We start from the raw sequence: 21,410 nt of genomic DNA, 5'->3' as shown, positions 1-21,410 counted from the left end.
ACGTGCCAAATACTTTGCAATATTTTATAAGCATGGAAGATTACACTTTTTGTATATCATTTTTAGTGAAGTGTTGGAATCGTATTCTTAATTTGTTTTCTAACGCGCGCTAAGATACACAAACGTTTACATCCACTTGCGCGTAAGTTTAGATGGATGTTACACTATCTATGTCTATCTGTTGTTTACAACATGCAATGGTATACAAACTCAGCAAATTACAGTAGTAGAATAATACAAGACGGAGATATCAATCACTAATCTTGTGCAGTAGCTTCGTCTTCTCCATCGGCGGCTTCATCTCCATCGGCGGCTTCATCTCCATTGGCAGCTTCGTCTCCATCGACCGTTTCCTGCACTTTGTTTGTATCTTTACTTTCATCTGCCTCTGCAGTCACATCAGATACTGCTGCCTCTACGGGCTTATCTTTGTCGATCTGTTCGTTTGTCTGTCCATCTTCCGTGTCGTCTTTTGTTGCTTCCTTGTCTTTCTCTTCTAATTCAGTTTCTACTTTTGTTTCTGCCCCTTTTGTCTCTTCTGTAACATCGTCACCTATTGTATCCTTCTCCTTTTCAGCTGCTGCTTCCTTTTGTTCCTCCGTCTTGTCTGCTGCTGTCTCTGATGTAGGTAAACTTGTAGCTGCTGCTGTGGATTGTGTATCGTCCTTCACTTCTGCATGAGCTTCACTCTCTTGTCTTTCTTCAGTCTTCACTGGCGTCTCACTTGGTTTTTCTGGTTCTTCTAGCTTTTCTGTTTCTGCCGGTTTTTCTGGTGCTGATGATTTTTCTGGTTCTTTTGCTGTTTCTGTTTCCGTCTCAGCTGATGGAGAAAGTTCTTTCTCTAAGTTTCCCCACAATGGAGGAGCCTGGTGTCGATAGGCAAACGCTCGCAAACGAACAACATCACGAATAATATCTGTAAATAATAAACAACACAATCAGAATAACTCTCATTCTTATGAGACAAAAACATGCACCGTATTGTGACAGAATGTTATATAACAATTTTACTCGCTACTTACTGTCTAAGATAGCATACGACGTCGTAGACTGCTTCAGCGACTGCTCAACCTTCTCCAACAGCCAAGGCATAAACGATGTCTCAACCTCTGCACGACACAACAAACAAAGATTATAACACTAAACAACAGAACACAAACAAGTCAAGCAAACAAGCTAACCTCGATCAACAGGATCAAAAAAATATCCATGGACATCAAGAGTGTTGAATACAGAAGGAACGAGATCTTCCAGATAGCTCTGTGTAATTCATAACAAAATAACAATCAATCAATACAAAAGAGACCACAAACTATAAGATGAGCCGCAATGTAGACGAACACACTACCAAACGATACAACAAGAAACAGACAGACAAACAAACAGACAGAACGAGAAAGAGAGAGAGCGACAGTACAACAGCCGACCTGTGCAAATGCTCTCGCTGCAATTTTCTGTTGTGTCTCCTTCTCGTCTTTAACTCTTTGTCTCTGTTGTGCCATACGTCTCTCTTTCTCCTCACAATGTCTACGATCCTTCTCCTCCCTCCGTTGTGTCTCCACAAGTTCCGCATGTCTCACCTAGACAAAACGTTTTACTCCACATTGGTAACTGTTTACTCTCACAAACAACTAACTTGTTCGAATTCTCGTTGTCTCTGCCTGAGTGCAGCTAATTCTTCCTCTTCCATAACTTCAAGCAAAGCTTGTTCCATTGTCTTGCCTACCAGGACTTCGAGAATAGGTTTCACTTCGATGTCAAAGTCAAACAACTACACATGACTTGGAATAAGTTTTGTGCACAGATGGCTCCACACAAATGTAAGAAACTTTGATGGACAAATATAGACAAACACAACAACCAGAGAAGTACACAAGTAGACAGACAAACAGCAGCATTTGAAATAGTTTTAAGTTTGTCAAACATCAATATCTAAACGAGTGACAAACTAGAATTGGTTTGGACATTTTGCAACTTACTAGTACACAATGTAAGTCACACAGGAATGAAAATAAGTATATTACCAAACAGTTAACAAAATTTCCATCCACAGCATGTTATATGCATGCAATCACATGTTACATATCCAAGAGAACCAAGTTCTGTCTAGAGATTCAAGGCTATAAGGAAAGACACAGTCACTGTGTAAATGTTCACGGTAAAGCACTATGAAGTTTAGTTTTGTTTATGTAAAAGCTATTATATTTAGAGTAAGATGTCTTGTGTGCAGGTTTATAGTTGTGAATCTAACAACATTTTATCAAAAGGTTGTTGTACATGGTAGAACAAATAACAACAATTGTTTAACTGCCGAGCATAGCAAGGCTTCTAATCCGGGACACACAACAGAAAGGTGCGTGGTCATATATTGCAATCCATCGAGCTCTTGGTGTATATATTAATTTACACAGTGGGTAAATCCCACTGCTCTACATCCACTGCTAAATCTAATCTATCATTTATTGTTCTAGCATTAAACTGCCGAAGACGACCAAATAATTGTTCTAACAAACTATTAAACGCTTGACTACATGAAAATCTAGTTTTTGTCATCGTTTTAGAGGCAATTATTGTTAGTCTAGCTAAACTAGCAGGTGTCCAAAAACCAAACGTTTCAATTATCAAAGGGTAGAAACATCCACCTGCAGCTTCAACGTCCGCTTGGTGATGAGCATCTTTTTCTTCCTCTCCAGCAAATGCAGCAGCTCCAGCCAAAGTTGAAGATGGTATAATGTACGAAGGCTGCGTGGTATTTCAAATGGAAACATCAAAATAAGCAGGCTTGCTGTTTGTGAAATTGGAATGATAGACATCCCCAGGACGATTGAAAGAAGTGCTACTGCAACGCTCCTCAAGGTGTGAGCCAGCATCATCAACAAGTAACGTGTGATAGATGATGTCTCGAAGAGCATTATGACGTATGGATCGTAGAGACCCGTGACCACACCCAAGGAGATGATCTCCAAATGAATCAATTGTATGTCAACACATACAACGTATGGCCTTGGGAAAATCTGGAAAGATAGGAATTCCCAGCCAGAGTTTGACGGCAATCACAAATTCATGCGAAGACATAGCGAGGCATAACTTTGGGTTTGGAATTGCCTGCAACCAGGCTGTGGCATGAATCGATGATACAGTGTTTAGGCGAGCATTATCTCGAAGGCTGCAAGATTCCTTGAGATTAGCAAAGATGGATAATATATATATATATATATGCTTTTGATAACGAGTTTGATGCAGCATGTAAATTTGGTCTTGTGATTAGTTTGAACAAGACTGAATTAATGGTACAAGTTAGACCTGGTAACTCTATTGAACAATCAATCGTTACGGTTGAAGACACACCTCTAAAGAATGTGAACAAATTTCATTATCTTGGAAGTAACATGACGGAAAATTAACAATGGATGAAAAGATCTCCTGTTGTATTGCAAAGGCAGGTTTAGCTTTTGAAAAATAACCAAACGGTTGTGGCAGGAGCATGGTATATGTTTACAAACCAAAATCAATGTAAATTGTGCTGCTGTTATATCAACTCTACTATATGGTTCTGAAACATGGACACTGCATCGCAAGCCTATCAAGAGCTTAGATCGTTTCCATATGATGTGTCTACGTAAAATAGCTGGGATTCAATGGCAAGACTTTGCTCCTAATACGAAAGTTCTTAAAACCTGCAATATAGATTGACAGGTTTTGCTATCAGCACATTTTTGTTGGTTGGGTCACCTAGTTCATATGGAAGATGAGAGAATACCAAAAGCCATGCTCTATGGAGAAATAAAGGAGGGTGTACGTTCAAAAGGAGGTCCTAAAAACGATTCAAGGACAGTCTAAAGACACACCTAAAAAGTCTTGCAACATTAATTCTCAGCTTTGGGAGAAAATAGCTATTGACAGGCCATTATGGAGATCGATGTGCAGAACTGCCATTGACCAATTTGAGCAATATCGCTGTGCAACCCTAATATTCAAACGACAAACCAGAAAAGCAGGCAGTCATCAAAGCACCCAATACATTTGTAACATCTGTGGTTGCATATGCAGATCTCGTATTGGGCTGTTTAGTCACAGTCAAAGCCACAAATGAGATTTGTCGAAATCGACAACTCAGTCTATCATATATATATATATATATATATATATATATATATATATATATATATATATATATATATATGTACTGTATATATCCGTGTGTACACACAAACCTCACATTTCTCCTCTCCACGACCACGTTTCATTATATATATATAAGACCTACTTCAAAAATCGTTTCCGTGTCCAACTACAGATCAGTATAGGAACGATTCATGCAAGTGACCAAATGACGACAAAAAAGCCTCATGAACTTCCGTCGCCCCATCCTTTTGTATTGTAGCTAGGGATTGTGTGTACTTGACAACCAAGAAACACCTTTATTAGCTGAATGCCACCTACAGTCAACTATTCACACGTCCCATACTACAATCAATCCTTTACTACACTGTGCTGTATCTAAAACTGTTGATAGTCAATGTTTGCTGATATCAATTTCTATGTCAGTAAATACCATGGTCCTTGCTAGAGATTTCTAGGAGCATGGTGGGATGGGTGGGTCCATGACGCATGCAGTCCTTGCTCTTTACAGTCGGACATGTGCACTGGAGCCAATCTCAAGTGAGGTAGACTTTGCATTGTAGTTATTCCGTGCAACATACGTTCAAGTGCCCTTGCAAGAAAATCAACTTTAATCGCCAGTAAGCCCTTCTTAGCGATGTTCATAGCAAGTTCCATAGATGAAACTACAGAAAGTTTGTCTAGTTAGGCATTGATTAACATGGACCATAGTGATGCTTTGCATGAAGCCATGACTATAACAAAAGGTGTGCTTTCCAGGTCACTGGAAGGGCACCCGAGACTAGAATCAGAGGCAGCACATCCAGGACAGCAACGAACACTTTTGTTGGGTGTACACATCTGGAACGAGGCTATCATCCCGTGTTCTTTTGTAAGAGCCTGGATTTGTGGCTATTGTCACCTTTAGTATTGTGTTTCAGTAGTATGGAATTCTCAAACATTCCTTAGCTTGGACTCCAATCTACCATTTCAGAGCGTGGTGCACTCCTACTGGAGCATGGCGCAGCACCACGCTGTAACAAGAACCCTGAAATACCATACCAGTGTCGTTAGTACCTACAACGAAACTGGGTGCATACTTATACTGCACATTTCAATCGTTTTGATCACGATGACTACCTACCAGGATTAGATACTTAATCTAAATTACTAGGTAGTTTGCATAGTTCCATGACTGGGTTTCAACAAATACATATTGTCTAGCTAAAGTGTGGCATTTTAGTAGACGGTAAAAAACTCCCTTGCAATGTGTGCTACTCACCAATGCGAGGCGCCTACGGATACCAACTAGTAATATCTGATTCCATCTGCTATTTTAAGCATTAGAAGGATAGGTAGACTGAATTACTTCTTAGCATACATGTATATAGAAAGCATCAGCAAAGATGTATAAATATAGGAATTTTAGACAGACAGAAGGACAGACAGACGGACGGACGAACAGACAAACAAACAGACAAAAAGACAAACATTAACAGACAGACAGACAGACAAATGGACAGACAAACAAACAGACAGACAGACAGACAAACACAGACAGACAGACAGACAAACATTAACAGACAGCCAGACAGACAGACAAATGGACAGACAAACATTAACAGACAGACAGACAGACAGACAGACAGACAGACAGACAGACAAATGGACAGACAAACAAACAGACACAAACAGACAGACACACAGACACAAACAGACAGACACACAGACAAACATTAACAGACAGACAGACAGACAGACAGACAGGCAAATGGACAGACACACAAACAGACAGACAGACAGACAAACATTAACAGACAGACAGACAGACAGACAAACATTAACAGACAGACAGACAGACAGACAGACAGACAGACAAATGGACAGACAGACAGACAAATGGACAGACGGACAAACAAACAGACACAAACAGACAGACAGACAAACAAACATTAACAGACAGACAGACAGACAAGTGGACAGACAAACAAAACAGACGGAGAGACAGACGTGCAGACAGACAAACAGACAGACCAACAACAGATTGTTGCCAAACCAACATCCAAACAAACACAAAAAAACAAAAAACAAACTCAAGCGAATCTCACATCTCCCTCTTCAATCTGTGTAGCCACATCGACTCCTGTCTTAGCCGGAATAAACAGCGGAGTCGGCGGCCTGTCAAGAAACGCATCCGTCTGCGTCTCGGCATCTCCCTCCTCAATGCGATCACTCAGTTCCTCCAGATAAAGTTCCGTCTGAACATCAACGTGTTTCCTGCCCTCGACAGGCTCGGGACTTCTCGGCTTCAACTGCTGCCGCGCTCTACGACGCGCTGCCGCTCTCCTGCGCGCCTCCTGTTGACGTTGAATCTCAATCGGATCCGGCTGTGCGGTCTGCAAGACACAGTTGAGCATTTTCGCAAACAATCGACTCGAAACGAGACGAATGGCTTACGGTTGGTAATGTGTGTTGAGCGTACGTGTTTCCGCGTACTATACGACGGTCGTACATGATGTTCCCGTACGGTATGAACTCGTTTCTAGCGAAAAATGAGAATGAAAGCGCAAGGCGTTAGGGAACCGTCTTGAATGCCTTACTGAAGCTCGTAGTTGTCGCGATACTTCTTGCGCTGCGGCACGGTCCTCGGATGCGATGAGAATGTGTAGGTGTCGTGCCCAGCGTCCGACTTTCGAGGGGCGACTGCCGCCATGTTGCCAAGGTATCGCTTACTAATCCGTTGCGAGGATACTTGTTTATCCCGTATGTATAAAGCAGTCCCGTATAAGTCCCGTATACTAACGAACTCCCGTATAACTTACTCGTGATGTTTGTACGTACGGGATAGCGAGGTACTGTATTTACAGTTTAAGTCTGTGGTAACGACACGTCTCAAATGACAATTAATAATTCAATTATAACAATAGGAGAACTACATCTCAATTTCCTGTACAAATCATTATGTAAAACCTGTTTGCCTGGTGTCTCTATTATCATTGCTATGCAACTGTTTCTACCAAAAACTGTTGTATCAGTCATATCTGTTATAATAAGGCAACACGGTAGTGTTGTTGTAATACCGGCCATCACATTGTAGAAATTATATATAAAATCCCTCAACACACGATCACACAAACGATTCTTCAAGTCCAGAAAACAGTTCGCTGTTTTCCTCATCCGGTGTTGAGTCTTCCTCAGCACTAATATCATCCATTGCCGAATCAAAGCTCCGTTGCAAAGGAAGACGACGTAACCGTGGAGGACCGTGATGCTTTGATGAAGCACTCAACAAACCCGGTGAATTGTGACCAGATGGAGAATATCGTCTAAAAGCTCCAATGTGAGAAGACGGTTGTGTCAAGCCCACATATCGACCAGAAATGTCAGTTTTCAATTGGAAAGGTCGTGATGAATAAGGTTTCTTAAAGTTTTCGGCGGATCGGCTCTCAAATGCTGAAACTACAGCCCGTCGATCAGGTAATGGAGAAGAATCTACTCCAGATGATTCAAGACGTTGTCGTAATTGATCGACCGACTTTATTCTTCTCACTTCAGGAAAGCTCCCACTCAGACCAAAGTCACAATCAAATTTCCTCATCTCGTTTTCACAAGAATCCATTGATGATGATGTTCTCACTTCGTGTTGATACGAGGTCAATGGAATATTGGGCTCTGTTACAGACCGTTCACTAAAAGAAAACTTTTGTGACAAGCCTCTGTGTCGCGAACGAGGACGATTCACTTGGAAATCTGACATATCAGTGTCCTTGACAAATGAGGAAAAGGCCTCATCCTTTCTTGATTTATTTCGCACACTGCTGTATGTTGACGATCGGTGAAAAGGTACTTCTAAATCTCTGTTACTTTCAGGCTGATAGAAGTAACCTTGTTTCTTCTGCCACGTGTCAAGAGACCGAGATTTGCTCTTAAAATTAGGTAAGTCAGTTCGAGTTGGTGGAGTTGCAGCACCCGATGTCGATACTCTGTGATAGAACATCGTTTTCTTTTTAGTTGACTGAGACGGGGAATCTTTCCCATGAATGATAGGATGAATAACTGTTGTCATATTCGGTTTCATCTGACCTCCAGACAGCACCTCAGCAGTTACAACAGTTGTATACTCGGGAACTGATGCCTGTGTGTGAGGAACATAGAAATGCGATTTTGCTGCTTTGTAACTCATGCTGCCAAGTGAAGTACTCAACTCGGATGCAGTCGATGTCGTGACCCCTACACTGTAGGAACGATCCAAGGCAATTCTTGAAGGTTTGTTGGCTGACTCGAGCTGCCATGACTGTTGAACGTAATGAGACATTGAACCAGGAGAAACTCTGGCATTCTGCTCAACAGCCCAATCATATGAAGGAAGAGAAATATTTCGACTCGATTGCCCGGTCTCCAAAGCTCTGTCCGTCTCTGGACTGGACGGAGCCGACTTGCTCCCCATTCCATGTTTTCTCCGAGGTGATACCCGACTTTGCCTGAGAGGCCGAGACCATCCTCCACTGACATCGACATATCCTTGTCCTGCAGCTCCAGGACGTTCTCTTCTCTCTACCAGATTAGGAGCAGTAGGTGGCTGACCGGGAAGCCTTCTCGTTGCAGGTGGGGCTTTTGGAGGTGTTTGACGTCTTTGAAGCATTGGATGACTCTTCAACTTTGTTGGAGAAGTAGGAATATCAGAATACGTTCTAGGTAAGCCAGCAGGTGCCATCATCTTCGTATCCAACATATCATCTTCACCACACAGAGACGGCATCGAGCCACTAGCTGTAATTTCTCCACTTAAAAATGGAGTATCCTCCTGCAGACTAGATGGCAGGCTACCTCCGTTTCCATTCAGGCTTTCACTCGACACTCTCACATCATCACTTTTACTTCTACAGAATGCTCCTCTCTTCTCTACTGCATCTCGTTCTGACACAGAGCCACCACATCCAGACGAGGATTTCCACGAATATGAAGAACCGTGTCTCCGATTTCCTGCAGTATTATTGCCACGACTTCCCGTCGATTCTCTTCGGTTTGAACTGCTCTGTTCCTGTTCTGTGTAAAGATTTGAGTCACTAGCAGTGAGAGCAGAATCCTTAGAGATCGTCGACTGAGGAGAAGCTGCCTCATCACCCGACTCTCCATACTCCATTTCAGTCGACGAGACCGAATCACGAGGCAGCATGTTGTCCTGCTTGGAATGTATCCGATACTTTGTTCCATCGCTGTCACTTCTCACTCTCACGAGTCGCTTTCCAGCAGTAAATGCAAATGGGACTTCATTTCCAAAAATCTGCACACAGTTCGTCACCATGAACTCAATCAATGGCGGCACCTCGTGGTGCACTGCGTTCACCGACTCTACTCCCCACAAGAGACTCGGCGACACACACAATGCAATATTGCAATATTATGAGCATCCATGCTGTTATGTTCTGAGTTTTCTGCCACTCGGTACAGCACCCACATAAAATGTCGCAATACAATGTAATTACACAACGGCAGTCGATCCATTACCCTAAATCCCAGAAAATCTTCACACACCAACCATCATGAAAACGACATACAATATACCTGAGAATCCCGTCTACTCGATTTAAGTCTTCCGTATTTTGATTCGTAGCCACCAAATCGGCAAAGTTTTCACAACAAAATATACAATCAGGCAAACTTCGAAGAAATTCCTGAACAGCAAACACCACAAACAGTCTTATTTCCCTCCAGCCGTACAATTACACATACAACATATGCACACACAACAAACCTTCATTACTGTAGCCAACACCAAAATGTCAGCATCACCAATTGACACATCCTCTCCTAACAATCAACAATGACAATGAGTCTCGAGTGTCGATCAACAGAAGTCCGATACTACTAACCGTTGTTTAGAGATTCCTTCAATTTTCTAGCCAAACGAGCATTGCACGAGCGTCTGAACACTCCCGGTACGGATGGACCCTCCTTGTACAAACGCACCAGTATGTCCTACATGACAGCACAGACATCGTGATGCAACTACTACATCAATTTTCAAGTATTTATCTATTTACCAGAATCGACTTCGGTAATACACCATCCTTAGTCACTTTTGACAGACTAACACCAAACAACCTGCAGCAAAATCCCAAAATTCGATCACCTTGATGTTGCATAGAAATATGGCGACCAAATTACTTACTGGAGACAATCTAGTCGCTCTTGGGAACCGTGAGGTGTTCCCGTCCGACGCTTTGTAGCCCATTGAACAAATGGTGCCTTCCTTATTGATTTGTAGAGAAATCTTCTGGGTGCTACATAACCAGCATGCTCATAACTAATCAGTCACTAACAACATTGCCACTATATAACAATTAATATAATACTAGTGTGTGTGTGTGTGTGTGTGTGTGTGTGTGTGTGTGTGTGTGTGTGTGTGTGTGTGTGTGTGTGTGTGTGTGTGTGTGTGTGTGTGTGTGTGTGTGTGTGTTATCTGTATTATATACAAATATATGGGTGTCACTCTAAATACACACACACACACACACACACACACACACACACACACACACACACACACACACACACACACACACACACACACACACACACACACACACACACACACACACACACACACACACATTAAATCAAAAACTCAGAACAAGCTAGAAGACTAATAAAGCACTCTCTCTACAGTCCAGCACTAATCTACTGTATGTAAAATCATCTTGGCATTATATAGCCATAATGTAACAGATAGCTGTTTGCACAAGTTAGTGGTAGCCTTGGTCATTAAAAGATTTCCTTTAAAGGCAAGTCTTCTAGCGAAGTTCTTGATGACTAGCAAACTCTATGGCTGGTCCACAATCCAAAAGTCTTAATGACCAGTGACTGGAATATGCCACTATAGTAGCTTCCACAAAATTATCGTGACGTCAAGGCTGTTTTTTTCAATCTGATATAATAAATAATATAATAAATAATATAATAAATAATATAATAAATAATATAATAAATAATAAATAATACATAATATAATAAATAATAAATAATATAATAAATAATATAATAAATAATATAATAAATAATAAATATTATAATAAATAATACATAATATAATAAATAATATAATTAATAATAAATAATAAATAATATAATAAATAATAATAATAGATCCTTCGTAAAGTCATGTCTTCTTTCTAAACAGCCGTGATGGTCTAAGTACTTCTGAAGCAGGGTTTGCTTCCGGTACTTGTAATAGACTTTACAAACCAGACTGATCTGGTTGAGCACAACACATAATAAATAATATAATAAATAATGTAATAAATAATATAATAAATATAATAAATAATGTAATAAATAATATAATAAATAATATAATAAATAATGTAATAAATAATATAATAAATATAATAAATAATGTAATAAATAATATAATAAATAATATAATAAATAATAAATAAATAATAAATAATATAATAAATAATATAATAAATAATATAATAAATAATATAATAAATAATAAATAATATAATACATAATAAATAATATAATACATAATATAATAAATAATAAATAATACAATAAATAATATAATAAATAATAAAAATATAATAAATAATAAATAATATAATAAATAATAAATAATGTAATAAATAATAAATATAATAAATAATATAATAAATAATATAATAAATAATAAATAATGTAATAAATAATAAATATAATAAATAATATAATAAATAATAAATAATATAATAAATAATAAATAATATAATAAATAATATAATAAATAATATAATAAATAATAAAAAATATAATAAATAATATAATAAATAATAAATAATATAATAAATAATACAATAAATAACAAATATATATAACTAATTCAGCTTTGAGCCTCTACAAAATGGACTTTGTAAAGTCATGAGACTTGGCGAGTAGCGTACTCTAAACGTACAGGGCTAAACCAACTTCCAGTCTGGGGACTATGTGGCTGGCTATGTCTGTCATGCTGCAGAAATGTGCCACGTCTCCTTTGTGTGGCCTAATCACAAAACATTAATTCCTTTATGTCGTACGTGGCAACCAAAGACAATACACGAACAGCCAACCGTAGGCGCAAAACTTCCTTGAGAGAGTTTTCTTACCAGAACAGTGTAATTCATGTTTGCGATTGCTAGGATCTGTCGGAAATAAACAACAGAACTCACCTGTCTGCAACTGCTAACCCAAAATTAATCGCTTCCTTGGTTATACGACATTTATACGGGAATCCAACACTACGTAACCATGAGAGATTTTATGTCCCGTATATGATGACTCTACATACGACTAGACTATTTACGGACTTTGCGGTCATGCAAAACAACAGTCGCTATGTAGAATTTTAAATACATTTTACAAGTAGCACGTCTAGAAAGAAAATAGTGTGTATATTCGTAATTCTTCGCGACAATTACTCCTCCTAGCATACGTGGTGGTGTTCAGGACTTTGAAGGCTCATAGCTGTACAAGCGACGGTGTAAACATAGCTTCAATTACTAGTATAATAAATAATAAACAATGTAATAAACAATGTAATAAATAATGTAATAAATAATGTAATAAATAATGTAATAAATAATGTAATAAATAGTGTAATACATAATATAATAAATAATGTAATAAATAATGTACTACATAATATAATAAATAATGTAATAAATAGTGTAATACATAATATAATAAATAATGTAATAAATAATGTAATAACTACACGATGAACAAGCACTTCGTTTAACAGTCAATAAGACACAGCTACTTATTGCACTTCTAGATCACAACCTAATACAGTTAGACCTCGTTATTCGACATCTGATAACCCGACACCCTCACTTTCTGACAAGCTACACATGAAACCAATATACAAGAGTCACTGTGTATTTTGGTACCAATAGTCCCACAATAGCATTAGTCTGACAGAAACGAGCGAGACAAACAAACGAGGTCTGACTGTACAAATTAAGAAAGCATTCCGATACTGTAAACAAGATAAGTCTAACTCCAGATGATATCACACAAAAAAGTGTGTCTAGGTAATGTATGGTAAGGCACATGTTTGTGTTCTCAGCTCTTTTATGTCTCTACAGGTGTGGACTTCCCATGTCTTACTCAATATGTCGAAATGTTTTGTTATGAAGGCTCAGCTGTTGAGACTCTTTGTCTCTAGGTGTAAACAAGATGTCTACTTACCTTTAAGATTCTTCATTGACACTCATACGGACTATCTGTATGCTGGAAAATTGTTGTACGACGAGTCAGCACACGACAGGTTACTACTCTATGCACAGTGTGGCAATAGAACAATGTCATGTAAATCAGGCCACCACTACACACGCCTCTATTGCCATATAAGGTCATCTAACTGAAAACACTTGGTCCTCAACTTCTCTACGAAATACAACCAGTCAGATCTCCTCTCATCAACCACAACCTACGTGTGCTGAATTAATGAACACTCAAAATAACAACATCCCACAGGGTTCAAAATATGTGTTTGAGTCTGGTCGCCAGTTTGGCCACGTAGAGGAACGGTTGGTCGCCAAACTTTTACTAGTTTCTAGGTCAGAGATTCCAGAAGTAAACTAGTCATTACTATTACTGTTGAGCCCTTTCCCAGATTATCACGTTTAACTAGGAATTTGCAATAACATTGGATGAAGATTGTAGATAGCAAGTAAACACATCAATCTAGAGTATTATGCTTGGGATTCTTTCTATGTAATACTATGAGTATTCATATTTTATCCTAACTTTCAACTAATTGTATAGCTCCAACCAAACAAAAATGTGGTTTGTCATCACATTGACATCCTGGCAATCCATCCAATAAAACATGAGCATTCTTTGGTTGAGTAGATAAGAGCGTTTTCTTCTCTTATGACTACTGTTGTTGAGAACAGTACATTCGGCTACTGCATGTAACCCCACCTGCTCTATGGTTAGCTGTGCTAATCTGTGGAACACAAGGGATAAACTTTTGTTATTATAGCACTTCAATAGCATGTAGCATCATTCAACATCTAGATTTCAGAACTGGACATGCAGAAACTTTGTGTGAACGGACTTTCCTAGTAGCAGTAGGAGACATACGAGCTCCTGGACATACCTGGTAGTTCTTCTGATAGAAAGACAATCAGGCAGCTTGCTGTGGCAAAAGCTGTTTGTTTTGCCACGTCCGACGCCCGCCGTTTGCAAAGATCTAAGTAATAGTTTTCATTTGTCTCAATTGAAGATGGTCAGATTCTTCGTTCCTTTGAACAGCGTAGAAAAGGATCTAAATAGGAAGTTGCCGTCCCCTTCAACAACAATTGATTGCAGATTTCGTGTTTTATTCGGGAGAAGCTGCTGCGCAATGGCATCTCAACGATGATAGAGCTGTTGAGTTGGGTTTGCTGGTGTAGCGTATGAAGAATAGGAGTGACCACAATTGTTTGAAGAATTAAACACGACTGCATGCCTTTAGTAGTTGGGTTTGTCTGGAGCTGATGGCAGAGACCAATGAGATTGTTACAGGCAGTAAAGTCCATAAAAATGGTCAACCAGACAATAGCAACAACTCGCAATAGATTGCTAGGTGATACGTTGTTACGCGATATGTACAAAGGTGCTAAGTTAGACGGCCTACTTTGCAGTGTGCCACTAAATGGTAGACTTAGAAAGTGGCAACATATTGTAACGCAAAACATATCTGCCGAGCAGGTTGTTCGCATCCAAGAGCCGCTGCCACAAAGACTAAAAACTACCAAATATTTCTAGTCGCCAAATTGGCAACCACACAGCTCGTTTAGTCCCAACCACCTTGAAGTGGTCGCCATATGGCGACTTGGCGACCGGATTTTTCAAACCCTGATCCCAAGAAAATAAAGAAACTGATGAGAAAGAGCATCTGACTATATGACACACTAATAATGTAAAAAATAAAAATAAAATCAAACAACAAACCAAATGCATAGCTAACATGCACCCCACCCTATCAGTAATTATTCATTTAATATAGAAGTGGCTGAGATGGACAAGGATGATCGTCACGACGCATGAGTGACTTATGCTGGTGGGTTTCTTACTACTTGGTAGTGGAAATGCGGCTTGGACTTTGGTCACCAGATAACCTAGAAATGTTGAAATCAATAGCTTTGAAAGTATGTGCTATGCTAGCTGTTTCTGGACGGCTTTCAAGAACTTGTTAGAGAAGCTTTCTATAAAATTATGGCTTTATAACAATAGAATGATTTTTAGCCGCATGCTTCCAGAAATGGATGATGTTTTGAGTTGGGACTTTCCTGTATGTGAGTAAATAGTTTTGAGTGTACCCGCAGTGTGTGTGTGTGTGTGTGTGTGTGTGTGTGTGTGTGTGTGTGTGTGTGTGTGTGTGTGTGTGTGTGTGTATGTGTGTATGTATGTAATATAATTACACACGTGCACACACACACACACACACACACACACACACACACACACACACACACACACACACAATACTGAACAAAGACGGAAGCATTGCTCACTTAGACTTTGCTGAGTTGTACTCGTTTGTGCCTTTTTCCTCTTCTTTAGAATGAACTGACATTGACCGCGCTTGCTGACGTGTCTCAACTGGTCGTTTTCAACGCTGTCCAAGGTATGCCTCACGTGATGGAGTTTGATAGCATAAGGATACTCATGACCTGTACAAAACCAATCACAATAAACAAGACTACAACAACAAAGATACATAAATAGTCAACCAATGAGAGGATATGCAGACTCCTCCTTGCCTGAGATCACCCACAGTTGATAGCCCTTAGGATCATCCTACATAATACAACACAATTAATTATTCCTCTGTTTTTAAATATTTAATTAATATTAAATAATTAATATAAATATTACTTTTAAGCCGACCGTTTCCAGTGCCAAACTGACTACTTCTTGTGCAGTGTCATTACGATCGACATTGACTATCTGGAATTGAGGATTCTAAATGAGACGTTCTATTACGACGTTGTACATCCATACAGTAGTGATAGCCACACACATTAACCGTATCTCCGGCTCTGTTATACACTTTGAGAGACACAGACCGAGGCTCGACCATGTCTCTCTGTTTGTTGATGTATCTAACAAACACAAAAATGTGTTGATCACTAATCACTCAGTGAACGTGATCAAACTGATGCTACCTGCTCAGCTGCACATACCATGCATCTCTGTCTTCCTTTGACCTACCAACAAAAACATAATTCTAGTGCCCACAGAGACATGGTTACACCCACTATTCCCTCCCTCATATAAACATCCTGCTCATCTACTAAAACTTTAGAAAGACCACCACAGAACAGGAAGTAGAAATGGTATTTTTTTACAAAACAAGTTGATAGTATGCACGATAACACAGCAACTCATGTTTAACCATCGTTCCTACTTCAACGTATTGTTATCAATTACGACTACACACAGCATGAACAGACACAACTTACAGTGGAAACAGTCTGCCCTCCAACCAACCAACCACCATTTCCACACTCAACTCCACATTTCCACACTCAACTCGACATTTCCAGACCAAACCCGACAACATTTCCATGATGTATGTCTAGATTTCCAAGCTATTCTTACACTCTAATTTATGTATCCGCGCTTTATCTTGCACACTAACTGTCGTCTCTCTACCTACACAGCCTTCTAAACTACCTACAAAGCTAATTAATTAAATAAAAATAAATATAGACTCACTCAGAGTTGCATGGTGCTAGCATCAAGCCAAATGTTTCACTATTTTCTGTTTCATTCTTGCATTGTAGTATACCAACTTGTAGTTCGTTTTCTATGCTTGATGAGAAACTTTCAAAACATAAATTGTTTACATAAATTGTTTTTAAATTGTAGATCTGCCCATAACTGTTAGAACAACAGTTTATGTTGCGAAGGGGGAAAGTTTAGGAATCCGTATTACCAGCCACGTTAATAAAGTTTCTGCACAAAAGCACTAATTTTAGAAGTGCAAGATCCTAAGAAAGTAGACACTTTATTATCTTAACTACAACATGTGCTGATAACCGCTATTTAATAATATTTTATTAGTACACACTAACTGTTGTTATAGACTCTTCTCTACTAAGAGCTTCGTGCTTCAGTTTTGAAAAATAACGCAACACTCCATATAACTGTAAATGTTATTGCTCTATACACTCAATCAAGTTTGTCCACACATTTTTCTTGAGGATCACAAATGATGCCGTTTTCATGCTACCGCTAGTGTAATGTATCATACCCAAATGTTGCCACTGTGTTGGTGGTTGGCCATCCGAGTACGAACGATAACTCTTCTTTCTGTGATGTTTCAAACACTTCTTCGATACAGTCGGCCAACCACATCTCACTCACTCGCAGTCTCTGTTTCAACCTAAACGTGCTCTGAGATCTACAACAGCAAAACTGAATGATACTGATTTCATGTTAGAATGGAGAGACGACGTACTTTGCCTTCGCAACGAGCAATAAATCAGTAAAGAGAACGAGGTATCGATCTTGATGACTATAACCCTAATAGATAAACAGGCATACAGTAGGGTAGCCGTAGCTCACTCGTAGCTCACTCACGGTTCTAAACTGGACGACTCCTTCTTTCACGTATGATCGAATGGTCGTTCTAATGGGACCTCCTTTCCATGCTCTAAGAGCCAATCCTGGTGATGTATTATGTGAAACTCCTCGAACTCCGCCATTTCTGATACGATTACCACCACTTCCATGACTACCATACCTGTGGCCGGGTAAACTACTCTTCTTTTTCCTGCCATCAGACTGGAAGGGAAGCCCACCAAACACACCAAATAAAAAACCATAAAGTGTGTTTAACATAGTAAAGAGCATACGTCAACACAGTCAAGAGGCAAATTGAGATAAAGGTTTTGTGAGAAACGTTCCTGTACTTGAGCTAACTTTATCTGACGGGGACACACCAATGCTTAATCGGATCATCATACCAAATCACAAACTCACTTGGTTCTCCAAGAAGATGGCCTCTTCCTGCCTCCTCTGAACGAGCTATGATATAGTCAGTAAACAATGCATGATGTAATCAACTTCATAGCAATGGTCACATATCTACCTGATTAGCTTTGGCTACAGCATCAGAGAGGTGGTCAAAATCGGGATGATCGTGCTCCATCGTGTCAAACAGTTGACCCAGTAAGTGATGATACTCTGAAACACGTTGAACCTAAAGTAACATTATGGGTCACATTCCAGTACCTCCTGCTTATGAGCATACAAGACTTGTTCCATACAGGCAAGGTTAGTAGAGCTTCAAGAGACAGCCGGTTGGGTGATGATTCCCTTCTAACATCCAGGAATGCTTTGAATGCTGTGTTCTTCTCTCTGTCCTTCAATCTCCTACAACAAGCCAGAAACAGTGTAAACACAGTGAGATCAACTACCCTACTAGTCCACCCACCACACCTGCCTCAACTGACCGTATGGCTTGGGACAACCAGCTAAGCCTCCAAGAAGTTAAAGAATCTATACCCACCCCACTCTATGCTCTATGAGGTCACAACTCAATGGCTTTGGTGTGTCCTAATGCAATCAGTAAACCACAACCCCCATGGCCACTATATCTAGCCAAGCAGCTATATAATTCTAACAGAAATGATGAACAAGTAAACGTCAGGAAGAAAATAGATGTTTCACGCGTGGGCGTGGACACTCTTTTGTACACTCGCTGTCAACGAAATGGAGCACAAAGGTGACACAAAATACAATAAAGCGACCACCTTGAGGTAACTACAATACAAATCCACAACAAAACCGCGGAATGTGGCGTCTGCAGGGCATCAAGAGACACTGCATGTAACATGCCAGAAAAAGTAAAGGAAGTCAACACTTCTATGCCATATTCACACTCTGATGATGTTAGGCATAAGATAATGACAGGCATAATCACTGATACACAGTTCATACCGGCAATCAAACACTCAATGTTGTCATACCTTAGCAGTTGTCTCTGTGAGCCACAATACAGTTCATACGCATGCCAGAATGATCCAAGACCGTTGAGGATCCCACCTGCAAGAGAAGTCATTGCAGCAGCTGACAGCAGAGTGACAATCTAGAGGCACGTTGATTAGGCAAACGCGTTCTATTAGGATTGTATGTCTTCACAGTGTGAAGGCCATAGTTGTGATGCCATGCATTAAGTATCATACCACAGCTTGATCAATACACATACTGAGTCTGGATGATTTCAAACAAACAGACGAGAAAGGAGACAAGTTAGAAGCCCAGAAATAAGTGGCAAGGTATAATAGGAACAAAAAACAAACAGCTGCAAGGCATAAGTGTGTGTGTGTGTGTGTGTGTGTGTGTGTGTGTGTGTGTGTGTGTGTGTGTGTGTGTGTGTGTGTGTGTGTGTGTGTGTGTGTGTGTGTGTGTGTGTGTGTGTGTGTGTGGTCAGCTGGTCTGCCCCAATCTCTGTATGGCACTCACCCACGCTGACCATACTGGCATCCCAATTCTGCACACTCTCATCCAACTGCAACACATACCAACAAGACAAGCTAACTCACCACAATCGAGTTAACATGTACAACTGCTACTCAACAGCAAAAACAGAGAACACAAAAGCAAGCAACATTCAGACCATCAAAGAAAGAGAGAAAGACGACAAACAGACAGACAGACAGCTAATGTATTATGTAGTAATTATTATGTAGTAGATTATAAAGATTGCTTTCAGAATTGATGGAAATTTCATTGTAATGAAATATAAGACAGACAGACAGATAGACAGACAGACAGACACAGATAAGCACCACACAGCTGCCTGTCTCAGAAGGGAAAGCCCCAAGCACAAGCAGAGTTCAGAGTGCACAACTCAGATAGCAACAGAATTTACACAATCTGTTGGGTCGTGGTTACCAGCAGCCAAGCAACAGACCAACAGTAGAGCCACAAGAGACAACAAGACAGTCCACACCTGTCTGATGAACGACTCAACCAAACGCAGCAGCTCGTCGACACCACCGAACAGCATGTCATGATCGGTACCCGTCAGACCCCACTTGCTGTACAAACACACACACACCGTGACACACACACACACACACACACACACACACACACACACACACACACACACACACACACACACACACACACACACACACACACACACACACACACACACACACACACACACACACACACACACACACCATGACACACACACACCGTGACACACACACCGTGACACACACACACACACACACACACACACACACACACACACACACACACACACACACACACACACACACACACACACACACACACACTGGTGACGTCAGAATTTCGTTTCTTTCAACAGCAACAGCCGATAAGTGCGACGACGTGCACTTGAATGCGACGCTCGAGGCGACACCTACTAATCTCGGCACGACTAATGCCCTCCATGCAACACCTTATGACAAATGTCACATGTAGGACCTCCCTTCCACTCTCGCTTACCTCAACGGATTGGCGTAGGTATGAAAAACGGTCTTCAGACGGTCGTAGTAGACAACCTCGGACGTTAGAAGGTCTTCGACAATCGTAAAACGCGAGTCTAGAACGAAATCGAGGTGAACAAACGCGCGGGGAGACGAGAAACGAGGCGAGAAGCACAAGAATTCCGACAATGAGTGTGTGGTGTGGATGGTCTAACCGACCTGGAGTCGAATCTCTCGCCCGTGTGGCTTCCTCGTGCGACGACGGCGGCCGACCTTCGTCGGGAGCGTCCATTTGGAAAGTGGCCGACGTCCGATGGTCTGATGGCCGCCTCAAACGTACCGTTCCGTCGTTCAGATTCATTCGTCTGCTAATGAGTTACTAATCGCATCCCTTCGAAAAGCCCGGATAATCACACAATATGAGTGGCGAGACGTCGGATTTAGAGCGAATTGGCGCGTTGAAACGCGATGTAGGGCTCGATTTATATTGTTCGCGATGATAGAGATGAGAATGAGAGGATGTCGACGTTGTGGGTGAGGGCGGGGAGGCGGCGGTCGTCGGGATTCGTTCCTTTTTTGCGTCTCAAAAGACGAACGGCGGCTCGCTCGAATTCCCGGTCGATGCGCTCTCGCGTTTCATGCATTCGCAGACGCGTGGCAACGTCACAAACGTGGAAAAACCGCGACGGGAACGCGCGACCAGCGACCGGAAGTGGATTGCCACTCTGGTGAATGAAACACAGAGTAGGAGGGGGTGATGATAGGCGCTTGTATGTTACACTGGCGTGACAACATGCGACACCTTCATGTCTGTATTGGTTC

At 40.5% G+C, this 21,410-nt stretch overlaps 3 protein-coding genes across 3 annotated transcripts; all 3 read right to left on the bottom strand.

The window, feature by feature from the left end:
* Window positions 1-143: 143 nt before the first annotated feature.
* On the bottom strand, window positions 144-6,814 carry LOC134187275 (radial spoke head protein 3 homolog B-like). The gene is made up of 8 exons (XM_062655391.1): window positions 6,702-6,814; window positions 6,559-6,643; window positions 6,210-6,497; window positions 1,637-1,771; window positions 1,428-1,580; window positions 1,182-1,260; window positions 1,023-1,109; window positions 144-916 (listed from the first exon to the last, which is right to left on the bottom strand). Exons 1-8 carry the CDS (start codon window positions 6,812-6,814, stop codon window positions 258-260), a joined length of 1,599 nt encoding a protein of 532 aa, XP_062511375.1. The 3' UTR covers window positions 144-257.
* A 179-nt stretch (window positions 6,815-6,993) lies between these two features.
* On the bottom strand, window positions 6,994-9,490 carry LOC134186392 (uncharacterized). The gene has a single exon (XM_062654359.1). It carries the CDS (start codon window positions 9,404-9,406, stop codon window positions 7,229-7,231), a length of 2,178 nt encoding a protein of 725 aa, XP_062510343.1. The 5' UTR covers window positions 9,407-9,490; the 3' UTR covers window positions 6,994-7,228.
* Window positions 9,454-20,990, bottom strand: LOC134187274 (rho GTPase-activating protein 20-like). The gene is made up of 23 exons (XM_062655390.1): window positions 20,808-20,990; window positions 20,608-20,704; window positions 20,078-20,165; window positions 19,588-19,633; window positions 19,092-19,167; window positions 18,390-18,495; window positions 18,212-18,322; window positions 18,103-18,147; window positions 17,976-18,047; window positions 17,701-17,904; window positions 17,579-17,643; window positions 17,372-17,521; window positions 16,281-16,322; window positions 16,136-16,217; window positions 15,991-16,077; window positions 15,846-15,912; window positions 15,627-15,785; window positions 10,274-10,385; window positions 10,146-10,206; window positions 9,975-10,080; window positions 9,857-9,912; window positions 9,667-9,776; window positions 9,454-9,610 (listed from the first exon to the last, which is right to left on the bottom strand). Exons 1-23 carry the CDS (start codon window positions 20,947-20,949, stop codon window positions 9,454-9,456), a joined length of 2,241 nt encoding a protein of 746 aa, XP_062511374.1. The 5' UTR covers window positions 20,950-20,990.
* Window positions 20,991-21,410: the final 420 nt, after the last annotated feature.

The sequence above is a fragment of the Corticium candelabrum genome, chromosome 11 (assembly GCF_963422355.1).
Source record: "Corticium candelabrum chromosome 11, ooCorCand1.1, whole genome shotgun sequence".
Lineage (NCBI taxonomy): Eukaryota > Metazoa > Porifera > Homoscleromorpha > Homosclerophorida > Plakinidae > Corticium > Corticium candelabrum.
This window is presented reverse-complemented; position numbering and strand designations above follow the sequence as displayed.

What these genes read in the sequence shown, in the direction of transcription:
- LOC134187275 (XM_062655391.1), bottom strand. Translation starts at nt 6,814, where the DNA reads ATGGCGGCAGTCGCCCCTCGAAAGTCGGACGCTGGGCACGACACCTAC. An exon ending in CGCGACAACTACGAGCTTCA is followed by an intron (nt 6,644 to 6,701) that starts GTAAGGCATTCA and finishes ATTTTTCGCTAG; the next exon opens with AAACGAGTTCATACCGTACG. An exon ending in CTCAACACACATTACCAACC is followed by an intron (nt 6,498 to 6,558) that starts GTAAGCCATTCG and finishes TGTGTCTTGCAG; the next exon opens with ACCGCACAGCCGGATCCGAT.
- LOC134186392 (XM_062654359.1), bottom strand. Translation starts at nt 9,406, where the DNA reads ATGGTGACGAACTGTGTGCAGATTTTTGGAAATGAAGTCCCATTTGCA.
- LOC134187274 (XM_062655390.1), bottom strand. Translation starts at nt 20,949, where the DNA reads ATGAATCTGAACGACGGAACGGTACGTTTGAGGCGGCCATCAGACCAT. An exon ending in TACAACTCAGCAAAGTCTAA is followed by an intron (nt 10,386 to 15,626) that starts GTGAGCAATGCT and finishes CTGGTTATGTAG; the next exon opens with CACCCAGAAGATTTCTCTAC. An exon ending in TGTTGGCTACAGTAATGAAG is followed by an intron (nt 9,777 to 9,856) that starts GTTTGTTGTGTG and finishes TTTGCTGTTCAG; the next exon opens with GAATTTCTTCGAAGTTTGCC.